General features: G+C 36.1%; 1 protein-coding gene across 9 annotated transcripts in view; it reads left to right on the top strand.

Moving 5' to 3' along the window:
• Positions 1-13192, top strand: part of HMBOX1 (homeobox containing 1) — a 166148-nt gene that overhangs the window by 73216 nt on the left and 79740 nt on the right. For all 9 annotated transcript variants that reach the window (XM_037042202.1, XM_037042199.1, XM_037042201.1 and 6 more), the window contains exon 5: positions 7954-8039. In XM_037042202.1, the coding sequence (XP_036898097.1) occupies positions 7954-8039 (86 nt within the window). The remainder of the gene's footprint in view (positions 1-7953; positions 8040-13192) is intronic.

Here is a 13192-nt window from a genome sequence, read left to right as displayed (position 1 = left end):
AAGCTAAACCTTAAAAGATAGCCTCTCCTTTGAAAAATAAGAACTTTATTTAAAGGTAAGGGAATAGTAAAAGGTAGGAAAGACATGTTTCATCTTCAAAGGATTGTAGATGGGCTAGACTATGGTAATAAGAATAGTATATTTGGAGGCAGTATAGGTTTGGGGAGATTTGAGTTCCATGCAGGAATAGTTCATTTGGTTGGAGATAAGGCAGAGATCTCCAGGAATATAGAGATCTTTAGGAATGTAGATGATAAAAGTATTGCTTTCAGTACATCACCACTACAGGCATACTTGTTTTATTGCACTTTGCGGATACTGTGTTTTCATCAACATCAAGGCCGGACCGTCCACCAGCAAAAAGATTGTGAATTACTGAAGGTTCAGATGATGGTTAGCATTTTTTTTAACAGTAAAGCATTTTTTAATTAAGGTATGTATACTTAAGAGACTATAGTATAGTGTAAATATAACTTCTTTATGTTACATTTATATGTTATATGGGAAACCAAAACACTCATGTGACTTGCTATAGTTTCTTCACTGCATATTGCTGTATTTGCTTCACTGTGGTGTCTAGAACCGAACCTACAGTATCTCTGAGGTGTGCCTGAACTGTGGTAGGGAGGAGAGGCTGCAGATAGATTAGTCACTGAACATCATGAAAGAAGCTGTGCAGGAATTTGGTAGAGATAAAATTAAACTCTGTAATTATGAGTTAAAATCCCTAAAGACTTTAAGACTTGATGATAGTGTAATGGGGGCTTGATATTGCCATATGGAAGATCGATCCTGTAGTACCACAATAGTATAATATCTTTTGAACAAACTGCCCTGAATTTATTTTCAGGATGGAACTGCCACTATGAAATTCCAGGCTACAGAAACTATTGAATCTAGATTTCAATGTCATTCTTGTAATGAACAGTTTCCTAGAGCAACCACAGGACCCTATTTTTTAGGCTTTTAAAAATTAAAAATAGATCAATTTTTTATTGAAGATTTTATTTATTTTAGAGAGGGGAGGGAGAGAGCAGGAGATGGAGAAAAACATCAGTGTGCAGTTGCTTCTCATGTGCGCCTTGTTGGGGACCTGGCCTGCAACTCCAGTGACCCTTTGGTTTGCAGGCCAGTGCTCAATCCACTGAGCCACACCAGCCAAGGCCTGAGATCAGTTTGACTTTGAATTCGTTGTCATTTGTTAAAGCAGCAATCCAACGTTTATATGTTCTTTTTGAACTTAACATATATGTCATTATCAAGATTAAGAGAACCATTTGTGCAAATAAAAGTTACTTTAGTCATTGAAATATAAGAATGTTAGCTTTTAATTATCCTGAGAAGAAGGATATTAACAATAAAATTTATTTGTTAGGATGGTAGCCTGTTTTTTTTGTTATTGCTGCTTCTGTTAATCAGTTTTAATAAACTTTTAACATAAGTTAATTTCCAAACATGTATTAAACTAACAAGTTTGAGAAAATTTTCTTTTTAACAGAAGGCTCTAAAAGATTGGCCAGAGTCTAAAACTTCAGTTAGCTCTTAGGTTGGCATAATACTGTAATTCAATTATGTCCTCAGAAAAGCAAACAAAAAAACCCCAGAAAACCTATTTAGCCATGGCTGGGATTTGTAGTTAAATTCTGCACTTACGCACATTCAAGTTTTGTCATTAGCAACGTACTTGTTATGTATTTTTATTAGTCTTTAATTTACATACTTTGTAGTGAAGTTAGGACACTCTATCATCTTCCTTTTCTCTGCTTCAGTTTCTTAGAACCACTGCTTTGGTGTCCTCTAGTCATCTCAGGGTTTCATTGGACTGTCTGGCTCTCTGTGGTCCTCTACCATTGTGCCCTTACCCACACCTACATTCTTCTTTTGTGCCCAACTCTCATTTTCCTTAAGTTTGCAGGTAATAACAATCCTTAAATTGGAGGGAAAAGTTTATCACATGGCCGTTCTCACTTTAATCATTACAACCATATTGTAAGTTGGAGCAGAGAAGTTGAAATTTACAAAACTTAAATAATTGGCTCAAGAAACCATAAATTTTAAGTGGCAGAGCCTGAATTTTAACTTCATGTCTTTATTACCAAGGTGCCACTGTTACCTGTTGCCTTTGTAAATAAATTTGTGACGTCTGTAGATTTCAGGAAGATTTGAGGAACAGTGGTTAATGTAACTGAAGACAAAGTATGAGTGCCTTAATGGGCTAAAAGTGCCTCCTCCAGCTCCTGTGATATTTGCCAATTCAAGTCAGACACTTAACTAACCAAATACATTTTTATTTGGTAGACTGTCAGAGAAATTTTTGAGCAGTGGATCTTTCTGAGTGTCCCATGCCCATGCAGAGCTATACTGCCCTTGACGATCGCACAACACTGTGATGATATTATAGTGGGTTGAATTTGGTGGTTTCTAGGTGGGGAGAAAGGGTTCTTGGTTCCTGAATGCCTTCCTGCCTCTGTTTCTGCATGTATCATATACAGGCTGGGGGTGGGGGGAAATAGATTTATGGTTGTGAGTAAGCAAAACACAGAGTTTATTCTTGCATTATTATTTATTAGTTATTGTATTATTTTTCATACAAACAACTGTAAAACTACTTTTGCCCCACCCTGTATAATTCACCTTTTGCATGCTCACATTGCCCGACTTCCTTAGCACTCAACCATGAAATATATTTTTCAAATTTCATAACCCGTTATATCCGTATACTTAACTTTTTTAAAAGAAGATCTTATTTATTTAGTTTTAGAGAGAGGAAAGGAGAAAGGGGGAGAGAAACATCAATGTGCAAGAGAAACATTGATCAGTTGCCTCTCATACACACCCTGACCAGGGACCAAACCCACGACCCAGGCATGTGCCCTGACCAGAAATCAACCTGGTGGCTTTTAACTTTGTGGGATAACACCCAACCAGCTGAGCCACACCGATTAGGGCTTTACACTGAACTTTTAGTAATTTCAAGATACATAAAGGAGTTTTTTTGTGTGTAATTGTTTGTTATAATTACGCCTCATCAACCTGTTAAAAAAGAATGAAAAAGAAAGTAACTTACTTTTTCTTTTTTTGAATTGATCAGGGTAAAAAACATAAAAAGGAAACCAGAATATAAATACTCAACAAATTGTTGAATATAACATTCTAGGAAGGACTTCAAAGCTCTTAGCTTTAGAACGATGCCCATTCACATGTTAATATTTTTTAAATGCATCTACTAGTATCTATTTATATGTAGGTGTATGTAAATATCTGCTGACGTCATAGTATACATTTATTAAAGTGTCTGTTTTGTTCTGTATGTATTACAAAATAACAATGGAAGTGAGGTTAGTGTTTTAATAATATACAGGGTCCGGCAGAAGTAAGGCCTGCTTGAGTGTGGTTTGGTAGGGTAATAATACAGGTGTAATCATTTATAGCTTTCATTTGAACATTTCACCTAAAATGTCACATGGTGTGCTTGAGTGTGATATTGTTATGTTACAAAATTACATACTTATGATTTTGTAATTAAAAAGGGGCGTTATTTGTGCCGGACTCAGTAATTAGCATTTTATGTAAGATTCCAAGACTTTCTTTTGAGTTCGTTATCTATAGCCCTAACAGTAGGGTATTATTTACTTGTGTAGGTAGGGTACTTATGGTTCCATAAGTCATAATATTCAGTTACCATGTTGTTTATACATATAGAGTAGCTTTTCTTTTTAAAATTATCTTTTAAAAAATTTAAATTATGCTTTGTTTATCTCCATGTATGGAAATTAAAGGGATCGGGTTTTTATTCAAATAGAAAAGAATTTGTATGCAATTCTATTTTTCCACCTGTGAAATGATCTGACTTTCATCTCTGGAAGTCTCTGAGATAAAAGACTGCCTTTAATATCAACCAGTGTCACCCAATAAATTTAATAAAAAAGAAAAAAATAAGACTACCTTTTGGGGGATCCCAAAGAATGTGTAGGGTATATGAACCAAAACATTATGGAAGATTTGAAAGCATGCTACTTTTAAATATGCATTCTTTAGTATTCTTTATTCCAGAAAAGAAAGTATTGCCATTTTGAGCTAGCATAAATAATTCTTTTTTTATTCTGGTGTGGAAGTTTAAACATATATAAGAATTTAGAGTTGTTTTGTTAAATTCTCTAAATCAGATTTTCTATTTTACAACCTTTTATCTCCAACCACAGATTTATTCATTCATTGAACACATTAAGCTGGATTTTATGCAAACCCCATGATGAATAAGACAGTTTTTGTGTTAAAGGACTTTACAGACCTTTAGAGATAACAAACAACTGTACACAACATAGCATGTAACATATTAGCATGTAGGTAGTACAGTTGAAATGTTAAAGTGCTGTTGGAAGAAAAGGTCTTTGTTAGCTTCCAGGATCAGGGAGAACTTCTCTGAATAGATGGCAATCAGATTCTGTCTGAAAATGGGATGATTTCACAGAGGCATTGCTGATTAATTCATCCAGATACTAAGAAAGGTCTGTCAATAACAATGGAAAGTTTAGCAAGTTATAAAAATAATGGCAGTGGAGGGTAGAAAGGAAGAATTCTATCCACATGTGGAAATCACGCAGATAGAGGATCCAACATGGCTGTGTTTGGAAAAGACAGCAAGAAGAGATGATGACATGGCCTCCGAGTGGTTAGCTGCAGATAGAGCGGTAGCTTCTCTGGGAAGTAAGCTATGGAGTCAAAGAAAGGTCAGCCTACATTTGACTTTAGTTCCATAAGACTTGAGAGAAACCCTGAGGAGCGTGAGACTTTGTAAGATGTGGGAGGCAAAAGGGATTGATTCTCTTTAAAGAGGATGTCAAATTTCAGAAGAGAAGAAGTAAGGAGTGGGAGAGAATTATATTTGGAGTAAATGAAAGAGTGTTTACACCAAGGAAGTGGTAATTTCACAGTACAATGTGTACAGTAGGAGAGGCAGGTTAAGAAAGCTAAATGAGGGGAGGAGGAGGGACATATGTGAAAGTTTAAAGAACAAAGGCAATGCAGTAGAATGGAAGTTTTTTTTAATTACTTAAGGGAATTGGACATGAAGAAAGTTGATGGTTGCTGTTTTGAAGGTACCTAGTAAAGCCAATGGAATGCTACATCACTGTTTGTGTCTAAAATGACTTTCTAGAAATATTTTCACGGTGCCTTAAAGTACCGAATTGCAAATGTTTAATTCAGTCTTATGTAGTTACAGCAGGTCATTTGTTTCTACTTTTCCTGGGATTCTTTCTGGTATTTTATAAAATAACAGCCATTGTTTATATAGTGCTTTTACAGTTTCAAAAATGTTTACATTGAAAAACATTCTATTTATGTTATATACACATTTAGTATTAAATTTCATTTAAGTTTAATTCCAGTGCTTGGAAAAACATTTCAAAAGCTGTGTGATGGTGGTATTAATGTTCTCATTTTACCAGATGATGAAACCAGAGCCCAGGCTTATTAAATGACTCGCCCAAGCACACTCTTTTCTTTCAAGTCTTAAATTTTTCTTAAATTCACAAGAGATTCTCTCTGGTAAAGCAGTTGAGTAAAGAGGTTTTTCTGAGACTCACTGTGGGTACTTAGAAAATTGCCAAGTATCTACCAGTGTAGCCTACGGGGTGTAAATGAATTGCTGCTGTCTTGCTGCCATTCCTGGTCATATCATACTGCGAGACTGTGAATAATTCACAAACTGGGTATTCCCTATTGGAATAATTGAGAATTACATCCTCTGTCTGATTTAGTGTCTACTCCAGGTTAATTCGATTTAAAGTAAATTGATTTAAATTCCAGTTTGCATCAGTGGTCAAGAAAATACTGTCTAATTTTCTCCATAAAAGCACGTTAAAAAATTTACTTTAATATTCAGGTTTTATTTTCTGAGAAGGACACTCTATACATTGAAATGCAGTACTTTCTTGAAGTGTTCTCATTTTAATTTTGCTGAAACCAAATGATTTGGTTGTTTTATGCATATCAGCCAGTTGAAATAGATACTGCTAAAGTTATCTCTTGCTCAGCTGATTATTGATGGATATTTGTGAGTTGTTTAGTCTATATTACTTGTATTTTACTCAGTAGTTTGTGGTTTTTGTTTGACTTTCAGATGTACTTATTTGTGCCTTTTCTGTCAAAGACGCAATTTTAAAAATAAAATAAGAGCGTATTTTTCAAGGAAATATTTTAAACATGAACAAGCATTTTAGAAGGAGTTTATTATCTAGAACAGTAGCTAGATCAGTATGAGAAATTTTAGATATTGGATTAGGCAGCTATTTTCTTCCGTTGGGAATCTTTTTTAAATTAGGATTTCTAACCAGTAGATCAGGAGTGTACTGTAGAGCTCAGATTGGAAGCCCTCCTGACTGTCACCTCTCTGTTCTCCTTCAGAGTGACTGAAAGGGAGCGTGGAGTCCACTAAAAGAATGTGTAGCCCCTCCTCCCCAAGGGGCTAAAATATCTGCTTTAAATTAAGTTACAACTGATTCATTTTGGAAAGGGTACTTTTCTTTGTTTCTCCAAACGATCTATAGAGAGACTTGAGCTCCTATAAAGAGTTTGTGGTTCATTCACAAAATGATTGTAAAGATTTCATGATTCCTTTGTTGCAGATCAAGAATCAGCAAGCTTTTTCATAAAGGGCTAGATTGTAAACATTTAAATTTTTTAGACAAGAGACAAAATTGAGGATATAATATAGACAACTTACATACGAGAGAGAAAACAAATGGACACAAATTTTTATTAACAAAATCTAGTGTAGAATAATAATTGAATACAATTTTAAAAATACAAGCCTACTAGTGAGAAAAATAGAATTTGGGAGGGGATAATATTTTGCTTTAATTCACATTAAAGATAGTGTCTCCTGCCACTAAGTTGATTGCAAATGTTCATCTGTGGAAACCATTCTTAGTTCATAGGTTGTATAAAAAAAAAGGGTGGGAGTTTGCTGACTGCTGTAGTAGACTATGTTACCACTATTCTGTTACTTTGGGGCTTCAACAAACACTAATGCTTTATTTATGTAATCTTTTTTGTACAGCAAGCATTCAAAGAGAAATTGCTCAGTTTTAAGTATAATTTTTCTTTACATATTCTCTTTATTCCAGTGGGGAAACAGAGTCTTGCTGTTCATATTCATTCTAGTGAATGTCTAGTCTTTTGAGAATTTGTTGAATTTTTAAATAAGTGAAAATTGTTAAGGCATCTTAGTGAAGGAAAAATTAGATCTATATTATGTAATTCAAGGGTGCAGAAAATAGTGTAGGTTTAAGTATTAAGTATTGTTTATAACACATGTGAGAACTTAATAAATGCCTTTTTATATTAAATTTTTAAATGCACCCCTCCCCAATTTTTTTTTTGGTTTATACAGGAAAATTGGGCAAATTAAAAGGCAAAGACTTTTTCGAAATGACTAATATTTCAGCAGTTGTGAGAATGATGATGATTTCTGTTCTTCAACAAAGGATTTGAAATGAACTGCACCTTACTTATGCAGTGCGTAGTGAACATGCGAACCCACAGTCTACTCACAACTGGTTTTTTGTTGTTGCTTCTATTTTCTAGGATTTCTGTCTGTGTAAGATACATTCATCCCACAGTAATGACACTTTGTGCATAGCATATGGCAGCCTTGTTCCTAATGTGAATTATTCACAGCATGCAGTTAGCCACCTCCTGGTATGAAACTTACACTACTGTGGCATTCACTACAGCGTCCGTCTGATAGTGTGGTGTTTTAGGACTTGAATATTTGGTGTTTTTTGGTTTCTTTTAATTTCATGTTTCACATAAGCTTGGTGTGTTTGCCTTTATTTTTGTGTCCTTCCTTTCTGTGTTCTCCCCACCTCTCTGCTTCACCTTTCTTAGCAAAGATGAGGATTTCTACCTTCAACATACATTGTTGGTCTTGTCTTCTGTTTTTGTTAGGAGGGACAGCAGTGTGATAAAAGAGGAAATCAAAGCCTTTCTTGCCAATCGGAGGATTTCCCAAGCAGTTGTTGCACAGGTAACAGGTAAGAGCTGAAGAGCCCTTTATTCTGGAATCATGTCTGATCTCTGCCTTCTGGTGCAGATGTTGGATTATTGCTTGCATTTCTGCATTGCAGTGCAGATCTATCAACTTGGGCATAATAATGTATGCCAGTGATTTAAAACCCATTGTCTCTAATATCATGGAACTTCCCCAGTGATTTTTCAAAACTTGTGCTAGAAAATTTTAATAGCATTTGTGAAAAAGCACAAAATTCCCTATTTTATATCTTAAAAAGGGTTCTCTGGTTTTCTTGTAATTGTGACAGAGCTCATGACACGTGAATTGTCCAACTGCTACCTACATGTCATGTACGTGCAGTCCTCCAAATCTGATTCTCGCTTTTACCAATTAAAGAATGATTTGTGAGAATGAAGAAAGTTGTGTTTTTTAAACCGCTTTTCTGTGTGTGAAAGCTTTTCTCAAACCATCGCTGAGAAGATAAGAGTTACCATTGTCTTCTCTTTGTTTTTTATATCCCATCCCATTACCCACCCCACCAAATCCCTATCCCAAGTATGTGGTGTAAATGTGTCATTTTCTATTCAGACTGCATTTTTTATGAAGTTAAGTTGGGTAGCATGTCTTTGTTGTTTTGTAGTGTTCCCTTTTTTGATATCAGTGATTTATAAAACCAGCTAGCTATGCCTTAGTCTTTAGGAGAACCAGAAACTCTCTCAACTATGTTTTGTGGTTGATACGTCATGCTTTGTCCCTGATAGATGTGAAAATTAACTTGTTCCTCACCCTCCTTTTTTTCATATGTCAGTGACGGCTCTGTGACTTTGGCCTTTTTAGCCTCTGCGCCTCAGTTCCTTACCTCTCCAATGAAATAGTTGGATCTGATCTTCAGTAGTACCTTCCAATTTTAACATATTACGTATGTTCACTAGACATTGATACGTATTGAAGACAATTTACCTAAAAATTGTTATTGACCACTGATTAAAAATGAAACGAGATTTCAGAAGCCTTAACTTTTGTCCCAAGGATTAAGACCAGCCAGTCTTAATGTGTGTGTGTGGTATTTTTATAAATGACACTGTTCATGGTAAAAGACTTTATTTAGAGGCATATCCTTTTGTATGGAGATCTTAAACAGAAGGATGGTGTGTGAATTTAATTTTTGTAATCTTCAGGTGTTTTTCAGTAGTATATTTAAAGTAAACTGTTACCTTTATTGTCAAGGATTAAGATATAGCTCGAAGGGCAAGTTAAGTCAGTTTTGCCAAAACCCACTGATGAGCACTGTGAACAGATGGAGGGTTGTCTTTCAGGGCTTTACTTCAGCCCCAAGATTAGAAGCAGTAGCAACTTTTAGTTTACCAGCCTGAAAAGAATGACAGAATCAGTGTTATAGAGCAGCGTTCTAAAGTTAATTTTGTCTAGGCAGAAATAATTTGAGTATCTTGAATACCCTGAATGTTGAATCATCTTAGAATTTTTTAATAGTAGCTTTTGAAACCGATGCAGCATTGATGCAGATTATAATAAAATACGTTTAAAAGGAATTTCTTAGGCGTATATAAAAGCATTAGGTAAACCATAATGGATTAAACGTAGTATATCAGGTACTACCTTTTTGGAAAGGGAAACTGAGACATGTTTTAGCATCTTGCTACTCAAAATGCAGTTTATGGAAAAGCAGTATTGGGAGCTTGTTGGAAATGTAAAAATAGAGCGTACCACCCTAAATCTGAGTCAGAATTTACATTTTAACCAGATTTCCAGATGATTTGGGTCTGAGAATTACTATTCTAGGATACTCTTTAGCTTGCCTGACTTTGACTTTAGCGGCCTGGCCTTGCTTAACTTGGAGCACTCAGTTGTAATCATCATGGCGCCGTATCCTGTTTCTGAAAGCAAGAGCTGAAAGTCATCTACCATCTATTATGTCATTTGGACCTTTCTTTTGCTACTGTTTTGGTACTGTTAAAATCTTTTCCCCCCTTTTCAGCCTCACTCCAACTTTTCTTCCTTCTGTTCATTCCTAGTTTGAAAGCTTGGGTTCATTTCCCCTTGATCAGTTATCTTTCATGGTTCTCTGTTGACCAATAAATGAGACTCCTCATAATTTGACTCCAGCCTTCTTTTTTCGTTTTTGTTTTTGTTTTTGTTTTAGATGTGGTTGTTATAATTGTGAGTTTCTTGTCATTTTACTATTCACATTTTTTATCTTCTTTTTCTTAGATAAATCCTTTTAACATTTCATATAATAAGGGCTGGGTGAGGATGAACTCCTTTAACTTGATCTTATCTGGGAAGCACTTTATCTGTCCTTCCATTCTAAATGAAAGCTTTGCTGGATAGAGTAACCTTGAGTGTAGGTTCTTGGCTTTTATGACTTGGAATACTTCTTTCCAGCCCCTTCTTGCCTGTAAGGTCTCTTTTGAGAAATCAGCTGACACTCTTATGGGCACTCCTTTGTAGGTAACTCTCTCCTTTTGTCTTGCTGCTTTTAAGATTCTGTCCTTCTCTTTAATCTTGGCTGATGTAATTATGATGTGCCTTGGTGTGTTCCTCCTTGGGTCCAACTTTTTTGGGACTCTGAGCTTCCAGGACTTCCTGAAAGTCTATTTCCTTTGCCAGACTGGGGAAGTTCTCCTTTATTATTTGTTCAAATATGTTTTCCACTCGTGGCTGTTTCTTTCCCCCTTCTGGTACCCCTATAATCCAGATGTTGGAACGTTTAAAGATGTCCTGGAGGTCCTAAGCCTCTCTTAATTTTTTGAATTCTTGTTTCTTCATTCTGTTCTGGTTGAATGTTTCTTTCTTCCTTCTGGTCCACTCCATTTATTTGAGTCCCGGTTTTCTTCCCATCACTATTGGTTCACTGTGCACTTCCCTGCATTTCAGTTAGTTTAGCCTTCATTTGTTCCTCTAATTTGTGACTAAAATCAACCAATTCTGTGAGCATCCTGATTTCCAGTGTTTTGAACTGTGCATCCGATAGGTTGGCTATCTCTTCGTGGCTTAGTTGTATTTTTTCTGGAGCTTTGATCTGTTATTTTATTTGGGCCTTTTTTGGGGGTGGGGGTCTAGGTGTGCCTGTTACATAGTAAGGGGCCTCCAACCTTCTTTTTATTGTCATCTTCTATTCAGTATAGTCCCTAGCTGAATTCAGCTACTCACCATTTCCAGAATTCAGTTTAACCTGGATATGCACAAATAGGTTGAGCCTAGGATGCCCTTCACTTTGTCACCTCAGCTTATCAATTCTGTTTATTGAGTTTACCTCAGTTACTGCCCTCATTCTGTCTTCTTTGATCACTTTAGCTCATATGGACATCTCTTTTTTCTGAAATTAATTAATCTTAGTGCACCACCCTGAGGTACTAAATGTCATTTTAGTTATACATTTTAAGATTTTTTTTTTTTTTAGATCAGGGAGAGGGAGAGAGAAAGAGAGGGAGAGAAACATCAACTGGTTGCCTCTTGCATGCCCCCAACTGGGGATCTGGTCTGCTACCCAGGCATGTGCATATGCCCTGACCAGGAATCAAACCAGTGACCTTTCGGTTCATAGGCCAATGCTCAATTCACTGAACTATGCCAGCCAGCCAGGGCAGTTATGCATTTTAGAATAATGATCTTCCATGCACATCCCTGAAGAGTCTAGCACTGTGTATTCTCTTTGAAGATTCATGCTCACCTAGCTGCCTTGTGGGGTAAAGTGAGTATTGCTGAGACTAACACAGATATTCATGTGAAAATTTATCCATTATGACATTGTCCAATGATGTTTCCTCTCCAGAAATATTTATTTGCTCAATAAATGCTTCATGAATTTCTGCCCTTAGGAACTCACAATTTTCTTTTACTTACTTTAATTCAATTATTTACCTAAGGCTAGGGAATGAGGATGATTTATAACCAGTTTGGTTAATTGTCCCATTGGTCAGCTTACTGAATTAATGTATTTCTCAATGCGTCACATCCAGTCATCAAGCTAAAGTCAGGGGCAGGGCTTTTCTTTCCATGAAAGAGGTTGCGTTTATAAGAACTAATATAAAGCTGGGCCCTTATGGTTGGCTCGCCTGGGATAGAGGAGCCTTCTGGGCACCCAGGACTTACTCACTCCTTTGTGACCAGTACGTGGGCACATTTTTCTCTCTTTAACCAAATTAGTTCAGTGTGTCTTGGAAGAATATCTACATGGTGAAATCTACCCCAAAATAAAGTTAGGGTTGTGGTTGTCCGGAATAGCTGTCCTGTAATGAGTCTCTCAAAGTCAGTAAAGTTCACCTCTAATGTGTGAGATCATGAAAAAATCAACCCTGAGATAAAAAGGAGAAAAAGTAGTACATAACAAAAGAAAATGCTAAATTAACAAGTGTAGTGAGGTGCAAAATTATAACACATGGCTTGTTCCAGAAACAAATGCAGAGTCTTCTTTTTATAGATTCAGAGGATATCTATAATAAGATAAACAAGAAGTTCATGGGTGGGGTCTGTATAAATAATATCCTACTGATAGGAGAAATGACAGTATAAACAGGATGTAATAGCAGTGCCTGCTGAATTTCCCAGCATGTTATTTGTAGCTGCTTTCACAGAGTCAGAGCTGCTCTCACCGAGGGTGGGTGTTCTACCTCTGTAAGAGGTCGAACAGGAGTCTGAATTCTTACCAACAGTGGTCGGCTAAGGGGCATAGCTTTTGCTCTGGTAATAGACACACGTGTTTTATATTTACTTTCAGGGTAAAACATTTTCTTTGCTGTTAGAATTCTTAACACATGATTTTCTTTTTAAATGACCTCTGGGAAAAAGCAAGTGGGCAGGGTAAATGGGCAGAGCTTGAGTGAGTGTGTATTCATCAGTCAAAGAAATATACTAATTGGATTCATGTCCTTTTCAAGAATAAATAAATGGAAGAAGAAAAAGATAGCATCTCTGAATTTTAAGAAATTTATCACAGTGTTGTTCTCTTGAATGGTAGTTGTATAATGGAAAAGCAACCATTAAATTTTGGAATAGTGAAGTTCTGGTCTTGTTACTGAATGGCCCTGTGACCAGAGGCAGATTTGTGGCTTCTCTGTGTGTCAGTCTCCTTATTTTTAGATGAGGGGCTTTGACCAAATATTTTCTAAGTATGTTTTCTGTCAAATTCTACTCTGTTTTTAAACTCTTGAGTAC

Source organism: Sturnira hondurensis, unplaced genomic scaffold (genome assembly GCF_014824575.4).
Source record: "Sturnira hondurensis isolate 20B ecotype Veracruz unplaced genomic scaffold, ASM1482457v3 Scaffold0003693, whole genome shotgun sequence".
In the NCBI taxonomy this organism is placed as follows: domain Eukaryota; kingdom Metazoa; phylum Chordata; class Mammalia; order Chiroptera; family Phyllostomidae; genus Sturnira; species Sturnira hondurensis.
This window is presented reverse-complemented; position numbering and strand designations above follow the sequence as displayed.